This window comes from Syngnathus typhle, linkage group LG4 (assembly GCF_033458585.1).
Source record: "Syngnathus typhle isolate RoL2023-S1 ecotype Sweden linkage group LG4, RoL_Styp_1.0, whole genome shotgun sequence".
NCBI lineage: Eukaryota > Metazoa > Chordata > Actinopteri > Syngnathiformes > Syngnathidae > Syngnathus > Syngnathus typhle.
In genome coordinates, this window is record NC_083741.1 from 6,337,123 (window position 1) to 6,356,407 (window position 19,285).

Genomic DNA, 19,285 nt, shown 5'->3' on the forward strand with positions numbered 1-19,285 from the left:
TTAAGCGACCCTCATGACCCAACCTTAGAGGCTATGACACTTCGAAAGAACCAGTCATGAACCTCTCAAAAACCCTAGTTGTGTACAATGGTGCTATATGGAACCAAGGGTAATCTCTAAAACCAGAAGTGTAATACAACAATCAGAAGCATCTTGATTTTTTTTAGAGTTCCATAGCCATTATATTTTATTCCTGACCTTTAGGAATCATTATTAGAACATCACCACGGTGTTGTGCTTTTGTGAAACCTATATTCCTTTATTCCAGATTATTGCATCCATCATCCGTCCATCCGTTCGTCCATCATCCATCCATCCGTTCGTCCATCATCCATCCATCCATTCATCCATCCATCCATCCATCCATCCATCCATCCATCCATCCATCCGTCTGTCCGTCTGACAAACGGATCGTCAGCCAGTCACAGGCCATTAAAACAAATTAATACCAAGTACTGTAGTTGAAGGATGGGGGTAGAAACTACCTTTTGCGTGGGCATTAAACTGTTATTGACTCCCCAGCTGGTCTTCACGGATTAAAAATCCAAAGTGAAAAATAAGGTTGACGGAAGAAAACATATTTCTCCTCCCCGGCCCAGATGTATAGGTGACGGGGTCTGCTAAATGTGAGAATGATTAATGTGTTATCCTGTAGTTAAAGTTTTATCTGTGTCACGGCTTCGGAGTGGAGAAATGGAGCAGGGCGACCAAGTGCAGCTTGGACCAGGGTTTATTGCAACAAACTCAAAAAGACTCGGCAAACTGACGTGACTGAACAACAAACTAACAAGACTAACAGACCAAAGCGTGAAACAAAAGACAGGAACCAAACAAACCGTGACCGTAAGCCATGCATTGTCCACATCTTACGCGCAATGCTCCGACGGCGAGTGACACTCAAACAGAACTTAAATACAACACAGGTAACGAGAGGCAGGTGCGTGTGATTACACTAAACAAGGGCACACAGGAAGGGAGGGGCGAGCACACAGACAAGGAAACGATGACACATCAACCCAAACTGGGGACGAGGCATGACAATCTGCCCAATAATTATGAATATTTTGTAACGCTTTAAAATAATGAACATGATATAATGATATAATGAACATGAAATAATGAATAATAATGAGTAATCAAACTGTGTAATACTTACTAGAAAACAAACAAACAATTATCTAGTTGAATATGAAGCATTCGGTCCATTAGGCTAAACATTTGTGTTCTGTTTTTATAAATGTGCTTTGTAATTTAAATTCCACTTAAAAATGGGTTCAGTAGATTACACATATCCAGTGAATTAGACAGTAATGCAAAATATACAGGTAACTAAGCACCATCTTATCGTTCGTACTATAACAGCTTCTGGACTGTACTAATTTTCATTGTGAGTTGTTCCCAATCACTGCTGCTTTGTCTGGCTTCTTACTTCACCTGTAAGGATATAATTATACTTATTGTTCTTCATTTGTTCTGCAGAAGCTTAAGCAGATTCGCTGAGTGATTCATACATAACCAAACTAACTCTGATGAAGTGTATGTGTGTGGCATCTATACTATAGTATACACACACATGCAGACACACCCACACAGTCCCTGAAGCTAAAAGATACACTTAGATAATTAAACTGGCCTTGAATGGATCGTATTTTAAAGGTCTCAAAAACAATAGTGAATCAACCATCTCTCACTTCTATAAATTAATCTGCTTATATTTAGAGTGTACATATGAAAATATTTAATATCTTACTAAATTCTGTACAAAGTCATAAGGTGTAAACATTTCCTCAACTCTGACTGACTTCCACAACCCAATTCACTTCTTCGTCTAAATAACCCTCCAAATACCTCTTTGCTGCTTTGTTTGCTGTTCTTGAACTAGGTGTCCATGGGAATAGATTGTTCACATGTCAACCTGGGATTTTTCTGATTGTCATTAATTTTGTTTTCAGTCACGCTTTCAAGCTAATTCTTTCAGTATCAAACCTGGATCCGACCAGTGAATCCTACACATCAGGATTTTACCATCTTGTTGAACGTTCGCCTTGTCCTATCACAATAAGTACAGCTCAGAGGCCTAACAATGTCTGGTAGGGGTGTCAAACTTTACCATTGCATTGCAACTTGGTGTTGGCCATCGCAGAGCAACAAATAAATATATGTACGAGCTCTTTATGACTGACAGCATTGTTCAAATGTTCCTCTGAGCAGTGAGGTACTTGAGAGCAGCTGAGCCATACTTCCTGGACAAGTCTTGATGGAACTCCTCTTTCAGGGTCTTCAGGCAGTCGCGGTAGCTAGTGCTAGAACGAAACTTGGAGATGTCAAAGCTTGGCGCATGGGGCATGTGGATCATGAATGCATTCGGTAGAACCATAAAGTCATACTCCTGAAAGGAAGAAAAAATGATTATTATTAACTTAATCTGGCATTTATTGACCTTAATGTTGTGTGAGTTTGTAGATATTTAGTGTTTGCAGTATTAATATGTTCTGTTAAAACAGAAGTCAGCCTGGAGTTTGCATTGCGAAACGTCATGTGATCAAGCCCATAAAACATGAATTGTGATGTTCAAAATGTAAACCCAAGGGCACTTTGACATCTATTACATTCAACAGCAGGAAGCGGTGCAGCATAAAATATTTAACTCTTTGGCTGTTTGAAAACAGTTACCGTATTTTCCGCACCATAAGGCGCTTCGGGTTAAAAGGTGCAGACTCAAATGTGGGGGGGTTTCTGTACTTATCCACACACAGGTCGCATCCCATTATAGGGCGCATGCATACCATGACTTACAGTGAACAAAAAAAAAACATCACGGAAGTAAGACAGTGACCTTGGTTGTATGAGTTAAATTGTACTTTATTCTACTATTTGACCATGTACTTTACTGTACTAAAATTATCATTAGTCAATATTCATACGCAAATCCATCAAAGTCCTCTACTTCTGTATCCAAATTAAACAGTTGGGCAAATTTGCCATTAAACATGATAAGTTCCCGCTCAGCATTGTCTCGTCATTGTCACGTTGCTCTTCGGCAATGAATCCGGCTTTCTATAAAGCTTGACTTGTGGCTCGTAAGCATGTCCAAATTGATCGTATTTATTCATTAATGGCGGCAGAGGGACCTCTCTACGTATTACGTACAGTCCTCTGATTGGTTTACAGCCCCGATCTACGTAAAACATAATGTCCTCTGATTGGTTCATCGGGTCTATATATTACGCGTGGCTCAGTGGTTAGCACGTCCTCCTCACAGTTAGGAGGGTTCGACTCCACCTCGGGCCCTCCCTGTGTGGAGTTTGCATGTTCTCCCAGTGCCCGCCTGGGTTTTCTCCGGGCACTCCGGTTTCCTCTCATATCCCAAAAACAGGCTTGGTAGGCCGATTGAGCACTCCAAATTGTCCCTAGGTGTGAGTGCAGGTGCGAATGGTTGTTCGTCCCCGTGTGCCCTGCGATTGGCTGGCAAGCAGTTCAGGGTGTCCCCCGCCTACTTCTAGGCTCGAGCACGGCGGTGACCCCTGTGGGGACAAGGGGTATAGAACACATCCCAGTGTAGAGGAAGCCACACAACAACATTTATAGATTTTAGAATTTGGACCACACAAAAGGTGCACCTTATTAAAAGGTGTGCATTGGTTTTTGAGAAAATTAAAGGGTTTTAAGTGTGCCTCATGATGCGGAAAATACGGTAGAATAATTCTTAATCCGAAGATAATATTCATCAGAATACCGTGTTTTGAGTAGTGGGGACACTCAGAACATACTACTGCAAATATCTTTTTTCTATAGACTTCTGCTTTAATAACCCGACAAGTTTAAATAACAGGCTGAAATGCATCGTTCATCTTATGCAGCGATATGAAGTACAGTGCGCATTACAGACTTTAAAAATTGTGTTGTACAGTACCTGTGCGTCTAGCTCTATTATATGGGAAACCTTGTTCCAGCCAAAGCCCACAAAGCGCTGATCATATTCCGGACAATGTCGTTTCACTACAACGTAAGGTTCAAAATCTGCGTCCCAGTCAACTTTATATGGTGTGGTGGCTGTCCTCCATTTAGCGTAGTTGGTAGGAGCGTGGCCTTTAGGCCGCACATGGTACCTGCAGATACAATGACTCATGGTGAAAAAATGTGTTGAAAATTGCTTTACCAGGTTATCTTAACAGGTTCCTAATCTAAAGTGTTCTTTATAGTGTTCATTGTATTTCATTATGTTACCTTGACTTGGCATTCACAGAGTTCCTTGTGGTTCATGTGTGTCATGTGATTTTTGTTATCTGAGCCATTGTCGTCACTTTATGCTGTGTTTCTGTGATCTTTAATATAAATATTTATATATATTGCACTTACACCAATGGCACATTGTGGATTTATTACACTTTCTCCAGGTATAGAAAAAGCAGCTCAAAAAGCGAGTATGGTTAATCTATTTTTCAAGAATCACTTTCACACTGTGGGAATAAATCCGAGATGAACACATTATGCACTTACTAGTTCCCTTAATCTAAAATCTTTGATCCCTTCTGAAACTAAGAAAGATACCCACCATCTTAGTAGACACAGGAAGCTTCAACACATCCTATAAATAAATGTCTTTGATCGCATCATATAAAGTCTATAATATCCACTCATCTACTAGGTCAAGTAAATCCGAGCTAGCATAATGCCAAGTTCTTTATGCAGAATTTATTAACAATGACCATTCAGTCTCACAAGCAGCTGTGTGGCTTTACACTTTGCCTCAGATGACTCAAATGACTAAACAGCTGTGGTTCTAACAGACTTGCAAAATCGTTTTTCGCGGGTGGTTCTGGAACACATATCCTGCGAAAAACGAGGGATCACTGTATACATACATATGTTTTCAGGGCAATCTGAATAACAGCACTGCAATGAGTTTTCAAACGGTTGGAGAGACATTGCACGCTCAAGAATATTTCCAAACCCTACAACACATATTGCATTCAGAAAATTTTATCAAAGGTATTGTCGATTGATATTGTGTCAATCAGGATACATATTGATGTAGAATTATCGCCCAGCCCTATCTTCAAGTATCGAGTTGGATTTGAGTGTAAAAGTCTAAGTTAATCACACTTGCGTAAGGAGATACGTACCATTGACTTTTGTGCCCCCTATCAATTGGAATCAAAACTCTTAGGAGGACATGGAAAGACAAACAACCCTTCTAGGTTGTGTTCAGTTTTTATGAGAAGATCTGATAACATGATCTTTATAAAAGTGTTCTAATGATGAAATGATCAGTGAGTTATGGCAAACTTTGTCGATGGTGGCCATGTGTTAAAAGCGATTAGCTCAAACATTCCAAATTGTTCTGCAATGTAATTTTTTTGTTTTTTATCAGAAATTAATATTGTGATTTCTTAATGTCTTAATTATTGTTTAACTCATCGAGCTGACTTTTTCCCCTCAATTTTACAGGAGAAATCCTCTTCACTTTCATTTAATCACTGATGCTGTGGCAAACCAAACTTTGAGCACCCTATTTCAGTCATGGATGGTCCCTTCTGTGCAAGTTAGCTTTTATGATGCAGAAGATCTCAAGGTAAGAGTATGACAGGCGTGTGCATACTTGCTTGCAAAGCTTGTCCCAATGGTTGTACTTTGCCCTTGTTCTCCAATGCCCTTGACACCTTCTTCTTGTTAGTAAAACATGAGTTACTACAATTATCATATCAAAAGACAATCTCTGCTGTCTAAGGTAGCTGCGATGATTCAAAGATGATAAAGGTCTTGTCAAAAATGTGTTTCCCCACTAAGTTTAAAGAGCATCAAAGTGAAACAGTCAATACAAAATCTGCACAGTGCAGATAATGCTCACACATGAGGTCCCAACTTTTACACAAATTGTGAAATCACACTTGAATATTAGACTTTGATTATAAGTGGATGGTTCTTCAGGTATTAGTTTGGCCTCTAACTTTTTATAGCAAGACAACCACCAACAGTGATGCCAGTAATGTCTTGTGCTTTACAGTTACTACATGTTATCCCGATGACCACTTTTTCTAGTAACGAGTATACTTAACTCATTACTCTCTCCCGACCAGTAATCACATTAGTTTCTCATATAAGCGTTTCTTTATTTGTGACCATAGTGGATGGAAGGATGGAAAGAATGGAAACTAGGCTCTATAGCAGACATGGGCAAACTACGGCCCGTGGGCCACATCCGGCCCACGGGGCTGCTTAATCCAGCTCGCTAAAGCTGAATAAATTGTAGTAGACATATTTTTGGGTTATTTTCTCTGCAATGACTGTGTTTCGCCAGTAGATGGGGAACGCCCGTGCAATTACTCCCGGAAATCGTGTCAGATAGCTCGGTGCACACAAGTGCTTGTACGTATTCAGTAAGTACCGTAATTTTCTGACTATACAAGTCGGAGTACAAGTCGCATCAGCCATAAAATGCCCAAAAAAGTGAAAAAAACATATATAAGTCGCTCCGGAGTATAAGTCGCATTTTGGGGGGCAATTTATTTGACAAAATCCAACACCAAAAACAGTCGTGAACGAGCAACAACAGGCTACATGATAGATATGCTATCGTGACATAAACGCAAACGATTTGCTCCTCTTATTTATTGTTATCTGTTTATTTATTATTTATTCATCACTCTTACTATTGATTGTCGTCACCGTGGAATAGAGAAAAACGTAATTTCGGTCTCTTTGTGTGTTGTGACATGTGGAGAGATTGACAATAAAGCTGACTTTGACTTTGACTTTGACTTTGAGAACGGCCCTGATGTAACATTCAGAGTTATTTAAAAAAAACTATTACATGAATAACACGTTTATAAAACCATCTGTGTCACTCTAATTCATTAAATCCATCGATCGTCCTTTGTCAACAATGTGTGCGCGCCACTACTATATAAGCAATAATATTATAGAACCATCTGTGCACTCTAAATAATTAAATCTATCTATCTCTATTTCTATCAGTGCCGAATTTCGAGTATTGGCTGTGGCGTCAGCATTATCGTAATTCCCGCGCTGAGTTTCCAGATACAGTTTTACACTGAAGCCACCCACAAACCTTCCCCTGGAATCCATCCATCCATCCATCCATCCATCCATCCATCCATCCATCCATCCATCCATCCATCCATCCATCCATCCATCCATCCATCCATCCATCCATCTTCTTCCGCTTATCCGGGGTCGGGTCGCGGGGGCAGCAGCTTCAGGAGGGACTCCCAGACTTCCCTCTCCCCAGCCACTTCATCTAACTCATCCCGGGGGATCCCAAGGCGTTCCCAGGCCAGCTGAGAGACATAGTCTCTCCAGCGCGTCCTGGGTCGTCCCCGGGGTCTCCTACCGGTGGGACATCCCCGGAACACCTCCCCAGGGAGGCGTCCAGGAGGCATCCTGATGAGATGCCCGAGTCGCCTCATCTGGCTCCTTTCAACGTGGAGGAGTAGCGACTCTACTCCGAGTCCCTCCCGGATGACCGAACTTCTCACCCTATCTCTAAGGGAGAGCCCGGACATCCTGCGGAGAAAACTCATTTTGGCCACTTGTATCCGGGATCTCGTTCTTTCGGTCACGACCCATAGCTCGTGACCATAGGTGAGGGTAGGAGCGTAAATCGACCGGTAAATTGAGAGCTTTGCCTTTTGGCTCAGCTCTCTCTTTACCATGACGGACTGGTACAGAGTCCGCATTACTGCCGACGCTGCACCGATCAGCCTGTCGATCTCGCGCTCCATCCTCCCCTCACTCGTGAACAAGACCCCAAGATCCACTTGGAGCAGGATCTCATCCCCGATCCGGAGAGGGCATTCCACCCTTTTCCGATCGAGGACAATGGAGTCGGATTTGGAGGTGCTGACCCTCATCCCGACCGCTTCACACTCGGCTGCGAACCGCTCCAGTGAGAGCTGGAGATCACGGCCTGAAGAAGCCAACAGCACCACGTCGTCTGCAAAAAGCAGAGACACGATGCTGAGGTCCCCAAACCGGACACCCTCAACGCTTCGGCTGCGCCTAGAAATTCTGTCCATAAAAATTATGAAAAATCGGTGACAAAGGGCAGCCTTGGCGGAGTCCAACCCTCACTGGGAACGAATCCGACTTACTGCCGGAAATGCGGACCAAACTCTGGCATCGGTGATACAGGGACCGAACCGCCCTTATCAGTTGGCTCGGTACCCCGTACTCCCGAAGCAGCCCCCACAGAACCTTCCGAGGTACACGGTCGAACGCCTTCTCCAAGTCCACAAAACACATGTGGACTGGTTGGGCGAACTCCCATGCACTCTCGAAGATCCTGCTGAGGGTGAAGAGCTGGTCCACTGTTCCACGGCCAGGACGAAAGCCACACTGTTCCTCCTGAATCCGAGGTTCGACCTCCCGACGGACCCTCCTCTCCAGCACCCCTGAATAGACCTTACCAGGGAGGCTGAGGAGTGTAATTCCCCTGTAATTAGAACACACCCTCCGGTCCCCCTTCTTAAAGAGGGGAACCACCACCCCAATCTGCCAATCCAGAGGCACGGTCCCACGTGATGTTGTAGAGATGTGTCAGCCATGACAGCCCCACAACATCCAGAGCCCTTAAGAAATCCGGGCGGATCTCATCCACCCACGGGGCCTTGCCACCGAGGAGTTTTTTAACTACCTCAGTGACTTCGACCCCAGAGATTGGAGAGTCCAGGCCCTGCTTCCACAATGGAAAGCATGTAGGTGGAATTGAGGAGGTCTTCGAAGTATTCTCCCCACCGACACACGACGTCCCAAGTCGAGGTCAGCAGCACACCATCTCCACTGTAAACAGTGTTGACGTTGCACTGCTTCCCCCTCCTGAGACGCCGGATGGTGGACCAGAATTTCCTCGAAGCCGTCCGGAAGTCATTCTCCATGGCCTCGCCAAACTCCTCCCACGCCCGGGTTTTTGCCTCAGAAATCGCCGAAGCCGCGTTCCGTTTGGCCATCTGGTACCTGTCAGCTGCCTCCGGAGTCCCGCAGGCCAAAACGGCCCGATAGGACTCCTTCAGCTTGAGGGCATCCCTTACCGCCGGTGTCCACCAGCGGGTTCGGGGATTGCCGCCACGACAGGCACCAATGACCTTACGGCCACAGCTCCGGTCGGCCGCCTCAACAATGGAGGCGCGGAACAAGGTCCACTCGAACTCAATGTCCCCCGCCTCCCCCGGGATGTGGGAAAAGCTCTGCCGGAGGTGGTATTTGAAGCTCTTCCTGACAGGGGATTTTGGCAGACGTTCCCAGCAGACCCTCACAGAGCGTTTGGGTCTGCCAGCTCGGACTGGCATCTTCCCCCACCATCGGAGCCAACCCACCACCAGGTGGTGATCAGTTGACAGCTCCGCCCCTCTCTTCGCCCGAGTGTCCAAAACATGCGGCCGCAAATCCGATGACACGACTACAAAGTCGATTATCGAACTGCGTTCTAGGGTGTCCTGGTGCCAAGTGCACACATGGACACCCTTATGTTTGAACATGGTGTTCATTATAGAAAATAAGTGTCGAGCACAGAAGTCCAACAATAGAACACCACTCGGGTTCAGATCGGGGGGGGGGGGGCATTCCTCCCAATCACGCCCTTCCAGGTCTCACTGTCATTGCCCACGTGAGCATTGAAGTTACCCAGTAGAACGATGGAGTCCCCAGAAGGAGCGCTCTCCAGCACTTCCTCCAGGGACTCCAAGAAGGGTGGGTACTCTGAGCTGCCGCTTGGTGCATAGACACAAACAACAGTCAGGACCCGTCCCCCCACCCGAAGGCGGAGGAAGGCTACCCACTCATTCACCGGGGTGAACCCCAATGTGCAGGCGCCCAGCAGGGGGGCAATAAGTATACCCACACCTGCTCGACGCCTCTCACCGTGGGCAACTCCAGAGTGGATGAGAGTCCAGCCCCTCTCGAGAGGGGTTGTACCGGAACCCAAACTGTGCGTGGAGGCAAGTCCGACTATATCTAGTCGGAACTTTTCTGCCTCGCACACCAGCTCGGGCTCCTTTCCAGCCAGAGAGGTGACATTCCATGTCCCAAGAGCCAGCTTCTGCAGCCAGGGATCAGACCGCCAAGGTCCCTGCCTTTGGCCGCCGCCCAGCTCGCATTGCACTCGACCCCTTTGGCCCCTCCCACAGGTGGTGAGCCCATGGGAAGTAAACTGAATAGCCAAAGAAAATAAAAATAAAATTCTTCAATAATTTAAATAACAATCCTACATGCATACTGTCACCCAGAGTCAAATGTAAGAAACAGATTGAGTGAGGCGTGACTAATGTTGAGAATAATTCAATAAACCCTCAACAGTGCATTTTGAATCTGCCTCTCTCCTTTGTCTAGAACTTCTTGATTATTCCCAAACAATCAGTGGATGAAACAACCTCAATCAAATGTTACTACTTAGTTATAATTGAATACCTGGTGCTGCTTCTGGTGCAGTGGTTTTTAACCTGGGTTTAGTCGAACCCCAGGGGTTCGGTGAGTCAGTCTCAGGGGTTCGGCAGAGCCTCCACTGCGAAGGTCTGAACACACCTGAATTATTGTGTAAATTTGTGATGACGAATACTTGAACTGGTCTCACAAAGGCACTAGCAGAAGTCACACTGATTTGCAGGTATGTAATTTGTTTTGAGTTCATGCATTGTGTTGGTTGTGTTCTTTGAACAAGGTGATGATCATGCATGGCTCATTTTGTGCACCAGTAATAAATAAAGATTCATGTCTTGAATTTGGAAAAATAATATAATTTTTTCACTAAAGAGGGTTTCGGTGAATGCGCATATGAAACTGGTGGGGTTCGGTACCTCCAATAAGGTTGGGAACCACTGTTCTGGTGGCATATGCTGTCCTTAGTGTTCTATCAAAACATTTATTGTTCAAAACCAATGAAAATACTAATGGAAATGTTGAATTATGTTTGGCATTCAGTATTAATAGAACCCCAAGTAGACCATCAGAATTTATGTGGAACAATTCCAATTAACAGGTGTAAGGGAATTGTAGAGAAGATTTTATCGTTGAATACTGACAACATCTTGTATTCACATTCTTATACAGTACCTGAAGGTGTAGAGTGTCCCCATGTCCAGCATGGAGAGAAGCTCTGTTTTAGATTTGGGGAAGGACAAGCGATAACGCAGTGTCTCGAAAGCTGGAACCACAAGAACCTTCTTGTTGTTTGCCATGTCGAATTGTGTGATAGTTTTTCTGGGCAGAGAAAATAAATAGATCAGCATTCAACAATGTTGGTTGTTGCACTTGCTTTAATGCATAATGTCATGATGTTTTACTTGCAAATGAGTAATTTTACTGAATCATTTCACACTTACAGGTAGAATGTGTAGAACAGGGGTGGCCAACCAGTCAGAGACTAAGAGCCACATTTTTTACTGTGTCATCGCAAAGAGCCACATCATACACATGAGGACACATGAACCCCCCCACACACACACACAAACACGCACACACACACACACACACACACACACACACACACACACACACACACACACACACACACACGTACACCCCCCCCGCTGCTCAGCCAAATTTATTGTGTGACATTATTATGTCACGCACGAACATGATAATGACAAATTGACTCCTACAGTACTAAAACCACAGACCAAAGACCACATTTTCAACAATGAACATTGTGTGCATTGTCTCACACAGACAAACTCTTAGTTCAACAAATTTCACAAACAAAAACATAAGTTTTTTCACTTACTATGTGTGGCGGGACAGACCATTCGTTTGTCGTTTTCAGGAGACAAGATTTCAATAACGTCGCTGAGGTATTTTTTAACGAACTCCACTTCATTGTATGGCTTTTTAGCCCGTGCAATGTTCCAAGCCAGTTGAAACAATGCAAGTGTGACAGTCTCTGAGTGCTTCGTAATTTTTTTGAAAAACTGTACCTACTTTTCTGCCTGACTTTTCAAAGTGTCCAAACTTGTGCTTGCGAAATTCAGTCCCTTTTGCAAAGTCCTTATTGATATTGGCATGAAGTGAGCTGAAGTGGCGCTGACCATTTGAAGCTTTTAAATGCGCTAATGACGTCCGTATCAGGCAGAATGGCTTGCCATAGCGTTCAACAAAAAACAACTTTAACTCTGTTAAAAACGTCCTGTGTTCATCGTCATATATTCGTTTAGCTCTGCATTTTTTCCTTGCCATTTTGGCCGGGTTGACCACCCCTGGGTTAGCGTCTAGTCACAGTTGCCATTCATTAAAAAGCCAGCAAAACCAATCGCTCTGCCCTGTGTTCATCGTCATATATTCGTTAAGCTGTGCATTTTTTCCTTGCCATTTTGAGAGCGAAATTGACACTCCTCAAATGGGTTTGTCCCTCCTCCTTTGCGGGATTTCACTTCACACGCATGCGCGTTTGACCAAAATACCATATTGAACTCAAGCGAAGCAAATACGCATGAAAAATAAACACAAATGTTGATATGAACGTAAAAGAGCCGCATGAAACCAGCCAAAGAGCCGCATGCGGCTCGCGAGCCGCGGGTTGGCCACCCCTGGTGTAGAATTTAGTGCCACCTAATAGTGAACTCATAGAATGCAATAACGAGATTATTATTCATATTTTTAATGCTTTGTTTAGTTCTTTTTAAAACATGACAGGAATTGGTCAGTTACAAACTCCTCATACGTTGTAGAGCTGACCATTTCCATCCCCATTATTCCAGCATAAAACATTACTAACTAAAAAATATCTTTGCCAACGTCATAGCCTTTTTGGGACATGCTGTCCATCCACCTTGTCCATCTGGACCATCCATCGACTCATTTGTACAAAAAAAAAAACCGATAAATGATATTTGTGGGATGCCAGCTTGATCTGTGCTTAGCACGTTAGTAAAACCTCAGTTGCAGTAACCTCATATAGAGTGCTGACTGCTTAGCGGTTTCTAGTTCAGTGGTCAGCGCTCTGCACTCCCAAGCCAGTGATGGTGGGCATGTGAGATCAAGGCCGTATTTGACCAAGGGTATGACAACTTTGTATATTCACTGTAATAGTGGAGATATATAGCTCAATTTCTTACTTTGGGAAGATTTAAAGAGTGTAGAGACATTCTCAGACCGACAACAAATCAAAGCAGCTGTTGGAAATTCCAATTACAACATTTCGCCTCAAGTTAAATAACCCCCTAGTGTTATTACACAATGACTATTCAAAATAAGAATTTAACTCAAATGAACACTGCGTAACTAAGCGGGACTGTGAGATGACCAAGCATTTCATAGGATATTGTGAATAGGTGGGTGTAATATAGCAGATTGGAAGTCAGCTAGTCTTACCTGAGATAATCATAGAGACCATACATTGGTAAGAAGTCCACATCCGTCAGGAAAACGTAGGGAGTGTTTGCATTCTTCAGGGCAACATTCCTCACCAGGTTGACGGGGTAGAACTGTCCCTCTTTATAAACAATATGATAGCCAACGTTCTTTCGGTTTTTCAGAACCTCTGAGGCTTGAGCATAGCGGAGGAACTGTTGACCTTCTGCATCAGACATATATAGCGCCAGACTGATGGGCCCTTCCCAGTGCTTGCAAATGGCCTCCAGCATCTGCAGCCTTCAGACAAAACGAAATTTTATTCAGATGGATCATAATGCCGATAGGTTAGGTACAGTATATTAGTTAGCATGTGCTAACATGTATGTATGGAATAGCAGCAACAAGGATATGAGGGGTACAACTAAGCTTACGTAACTCATGATGTCAAAACAAATGCACACTCATTGATACTTTGAGATATGTAGATGTTTTTCACTCGGTCAAATGTTTTATCCAGATTTTCTTGATATTCTTCTTCTAACTGTTGCAATGAAAATAAAAATGAAAAATAAAATATCTTTATGGCAGGTACCTATCCATAGAAAGTTGAGCTACAAGAGTGACATCATTCCCATCCTCTGTGGGTGTATATTCATACTGCAGGAAGTAAAGATGGACCCTGTGAACGGTGAGTCGCTCACGGCGGAAGTCATAACACTGATCATCCTCATCCAGCTCCTCCAGAGCAGTCTGCAACTGAAGATAAATGAACTTTTGTTGAAACAGTTTCAAGTAACTGCGATCGAGCGTAAAACTTTAGAAATGGATTAATATATTCTGGTCAGACACAACATGCAACTGTTTGCCGCTCATATGAGGGAGAGTATTACAATAGTGAAGTCTACTGCAGATAAAAGCATAGCGGAGATTCTCCTGGGCTGGTTGGGGCACTCAACCCATCACTTTGAATGTTTTTCAGATGGTAGAAGGTTATTTTAGTGATAGATTATGACTGCTGAGAGTCAGATACAAATCTACCAGTACACCAAGATTTCAGAGAGGGATGCCCAATATTTTTACTTCAAGCAGATACCAATACATTCCTGTTTCACAAGACAGATATTTTTTTTCATTTGTGTTTATGCAGAGTTAAAAGTACTTCCTGGACAACTCGATAGACATCGTCAAATATTTGTCCGAAATATCTGCCCTTGCTCTCTCAGGATTCTCAGGAGTCCATTGTCAGAAATTATTTCTGAACTGATTTATTTTCATGTTTGTAAATATTAAGTTTCCAATTAAAGTTAATTGATACTTGGTTGGATTTTTTTTACAACTATTGAGAGGATTGTTTTATTTTTTACTTTAATAGTCAAATTCCATATACCGCTTTTTTCCATGTATAATGCGCAAAATTGAACTCATTTATTGTCCTAAAATCTGGGGTGCGCATTATACATGGGTACATTTTTATTTTTTTTATCCGGATATCATACGGAGGCCGCCATTACAGATGCGCTTTCTTCTCTGCTGTTCACTTCAAACACGCTCCATACGAACACAATGCTCTCGTATCAGACGCTTGCTCGATCACCTGCTCGTTTGCTGTCACAATGCACCCTACACAAATCCGAAACATTTCTTCGCTATTGAGTTTGCTAGCGCATGCGCAGTGATACTGACTGGCAGAATAACATCCGGTTGAGTTCCCAAAGATGATCTTTTTCTGAAGTACCGTTTTTTTCCGTGTATAGTGCGCCCCCATGTATAATACCCACCCTAAAAATGGCATGCTGATGCTGGGAAAAAGCCTGTACCCATGTATAATACGCACCCAATTTTTTTTTTATGATTTTTTTTTTTTTTTTTAAGTCCCAATGATCGTCACACACGCAGGGAGGCAATGGGTCCCATTTTTATAGTCTTTGGTATGGTCTTAACTAGGCTGGATGTAATTTTTTTTGTTGGCGTTGATTTCTCCGACTGCCAGTAAACGCACCACCGCGCTCCGTGCGCGCACGGGAAAGAGGCGTGCGGACGTGAAAAAGGCGGCTCTGTATGGGAGAGACGTTGAAGAGGAATAAAAACACCCTTGGAAACCAAAACTTGCCCCTCGTCGTGACTCGGAGCCGCAACAAATGTTTCGGATTTGTGTAGGGTACATTGTGACAGCAAACGAGCAGGTGATCGAGCAAGCGTCTGATACGAGAGCATTGCGGTCGTATGGAGCGTGTTTGAAGTGAACAGCAGAGACGAAAGGAACAAGGCAAAGTGTTGTGAAATAAAACATTACCTATAATACGCATTTTGTTATTTGCTGATTGAAACTGTGAATTGAAACTAATAGGAAGAAAACAACTCTCGCTCTTTATATAGCTGACGTGTCTTGCGCATCCGTTCTGCGCATCGGATCCATAGTGCGCATGCGCAGTCATACTGCCTCCGTATGACGTCCGGTCCGCGATGGAGATTAAAAACAAACAATATTTGACAATGACACACCATCAAGGATTGCACCATCGCATCAAACGATGTGTCGTCAATTATGGATTTTTTTGACTAAGTGTGTTGGGACAGGATGGCTGAATGCGATGCGCGATTGACAACAAACAAGAAGAAAGGTGATTACAAGTTTTATTTCGGGGGAGATTTGTAATGTCTCGTCCCCAGTTTTGCTATGTGTTGCCATAGTTTCTGTTCGCGTCGCGTCGCCCCTCTCTTCCTGTGTCACCTCAATCGATGTAACGTGTTTTGTATTTAAGTCCTGTCTGCCCCTCGCTCACCGTCGGATCATTGCATGTGTTACTGTCATGATGTCTGTTTGCTTTCTGTTCCTGTCTTTGGTAATGTCACCCTGTCTTTTTGTTCCACGACTTTGTCGGTCAGTCCTGTTGTTGGTTTTGTTTTCTAAAAAAAAAAAAAAAAAAAAAATTTAAAAAAAAGAAAATTAAAAATTTTTTTGTACCCATGTATAATGCGCACCCCAGATTTTAGGACAATAAATTCGTTAAATTTTGCGCACTATACACGGAAAAAAACGGTAATTTTACGTTTACGGACTTAAGTAGGAGTCAAAATGTGGGTGCGTATTATACATGGGTACAGGCTTTTTTCCACCATCGACATGCCATTTTTAGGGTGTGTATTATACATGGGGGCGCATTATACATGGAAAAAAACGGTAGTCTATATTTTCAACTGCATGATTTGCAAATCGTTTGAATCAAATATCAGTACAGTACATAAATGGATAGCAGGTGTACTTTAAATATTATTCAAAATTTTATTTAAATTACATTTTGTTGCTATAATCCATTTATCTTGGTGGATCACAATAATCCAGATTTCTTTTATACCAAAAAGTGGGGCAATGGAAAACAACTTTCGGACGGCTTCTCTGGTCCACCATCCAAAGTCTCAGAATGGAGAAGCAGTGCACCGTTAACACTTTGTGTACTAGTGGAGACGGAATGCTGCTGACCTCGACTCGGGACGTCGTTGGTTGGTGGGGAGAATACTTAGAGGACCTTCTCAATTCCACTGACACACCTTTAATTGAGCCAGCAGAGCCTGGAGACTCTCGAGTGGACTTTCTGGGGTTGAAATCACTAAGGTGGTTCCAAAGGTCCTCGGTGGCCCCAGGGGTGAATGAGATTCACCCGGAGTTCCTAAAGGCTCTGGATGTTGTGGGGCTGTCCTGGCCGACATGCCTCTCCAACATAAGCGTGGACATCAGGGTCAGTGCCACTTGATTGGTTGATAGTAGTGGTGTAAATCGCGGGTTTTGTCACGATACGATATCGTATCGATACAAAGAACTACGATACGATATTTGCCGATATCTTAAAGCCTGCTGCGATTCATTCACGATATATCACGATATAGTGCTCAACGATCGATATATATTTTTTTTTTAAATAAAAAATATAGAACAATATCCTGATTTACAACAATTCATACGCAAAATCAACAATGTACTGCAAACTCTTTATTTAGGAAATTACAAGAGTATTGTAGTATACAAAGTGCTTATTTTATTACTGAACTTTGATGTCGTGTTTTTTCTTTAAATGTGCGGCGAGATTTGTGCTCCCTGAATATTTGATCACCGCATGGCAGGATTTACAAACTGCACGTGTCTTGTCCGTTGAGCCATCTTTTCTTTGGAATCCAAAGTGCTTCCAAACGAATGACTTGAAGCCTAAAGGGGAGCAAATTTCCTCGTCTTTTTGGACACTAGCCATAGCACCAGCCCAGGAGCCGCGTACTAGTTGTCGACTCCCCTTTCACGTGCCTGCTCTGCTCACAACACAACAACACCTCGCACTGTTCCCGAAAAGAGGAAGCAAGCAACAATGAACTGGATTTCAAAATAACAACTACAGAGGAAACACACTCCTCAGCCTACCCGGTAAGGTCTATTCACGAGTGGTGGAGAAGAGGGTCTCCGTCAGGAGGTAGAAAAAGTCAAAGTCAGCTTTATTGTCAATCTCTCCACATGTCACAACACACAAAGAGACCGAAATTACGTTTTCTCTATCCCACGGTGACGAGACATATTACACGATAGACATACAAGTACGCGACACAATATAAAAACAAGAAGGCAAAAATTCAAACAATAAATAGTAAGAGTGATGAATAAATAATAAATAAACAGATAACACAATAAATAAGAGGAGCAAAACGGAGCCAGCAAGCATAGCGCAAAAGTACAGGACGCTACGCAGAACGGGGAAGCGAGTTCAGGATCCTAACAGCCTGGAGTATGAAGCTGTTGTTGAGTCTGGTGGTGCGGGAGCGCAGGCTCCTGTACCTCTTCCCAGAGGGCAGAAGATCGAACAAAGAGTGAGCGGGGTGACTCACATCACTCACAATCGCGGTCGCCTTGCGGGTGAGATGGGAGATGTAAATGTCTTTCAAGGAGGGGAGTGAAGCACAAATGATCTTACCAGCCGTGTTCACTATGCGCTGCAGGGCCTTCAAGTTGTAGTCCGTGCAGCTGCCACACCAAACAGAAATACAGCAGGAGAGGACGCTCTCAATGGTGCCACGGTAAAACGTAGTCATGACGGCCGGAGGAGCGCTCGCTCGCCTGAGTTTCCGCAGGAAGTACAGGCGGCGCTAGGCCTTCTTTGCCAGTGATGCGGTGTTGGTGGACCAGGAAAGATCCTCACTGATGTGCACCCCCAGGAACCTGGCGCTCCCCACTCTCTCCACCACAGCACCGTCGATGGTCAGCGGCAGGTGTTGGGTGTAACCCTTCCGGAAGTCAACAACAATCTCCTTGGTCTTGTCGACGTTCAGCAGGAGGTTGTTGTCCCTGCACCACGTGGTCAGAAGGTCAACCTCCAGCCTGTACTGAGTCTCGTCTCCCTTGGTGATGAGACCCACCAGAGTCGTGTCGTCAGCAAACTTCACTATGCGGTTGTCGCTGTAGGTTGCAGCGCAGTCATGCGTCAGGAGGGTGAAGAGCAGCGGACTGAGCACGCAGCCTTGTGGGGCCCCCGTGCTCAGCGTGATGCTGGCGGAGATTTTGTCGCCCACACGTACCACCTGTGGCCTCTGACAGAGGAAGTCCAGTAGCCAGTTGCAGAGGCAGGTACTGAGGCCCAGCGTGCCAAGTTTGCTGATGAGACGTTGTGGCACAATGGTGTTGAAGGCAGAACTGAAGTCCAAAAACAGCAATCTCACATACGAGTCCCTCCTCTCCAGGTGGGTGAGGGCCGAGTGGAGGGCAGAGCAGACGGCATCCTCAGAGGACCGCTTGGCTTGGTACGCAAACTGGAAGGGGTCAATGGTGGGGGGGGAGAACGGAACGGATGTGCTCCATGACAAGCCGCTCAAAGCACTTCATGATGATGGGCGTAAGTGCCACGGGGCGGTAGTCATTGAAGCAGGACGGAGCAGGTTTCTTCGGCACAGATACGATGGTGGCAGCTTTGAAACACGACGGGACGATGGCCTGCTGCAGGGAAGTGTT

At 44.1% G+C, this 19,285-nt stretch overlaps 1 protein-coding gene across 8 annotated transcripts in view; it reads right to left on the minus strand.

Annotated features, from left to right (window-relative positions):
* Positions 1-712: 712 nt before the first annotated feature.
* Positions 713-19,285, minus strand: part of LOC133153221 (xylosyl- and glucuronyltransferase LARGE2s) — an 81,350-nt gene continuing 62,777 nt past the window's right edge. For all 8 annotated transcript variants that reach the window (XM_061277369.1, XM_061277368.1, XM_061277370.1 and 5 more), the window contains 5 exons: positions 13,895-14,058; positions 13,321-13,599; positions 11,068-11,214; positions 3,914-4,109; positions 713-2,389 (listed from right to left, as the gene is read on the minus strand). In XM_061277369.1, the coding sequence (XP_061133353.1) occupies positions 2,192-2,389; positions 3,914-4,109; positions 11,068-11,214; positions 13,321-13,599; positions 13,895-14,058 (984 nt within the window). In that variant the 3' untranslated portion in view covers positions 713-2,191. The remainder of the gene's footprint in view (positions 2,390-3,913; positions 4,110-11,067; positions 11,215-13,320; positions 13,600-13,894; positions 14,059-19,285) is intronic.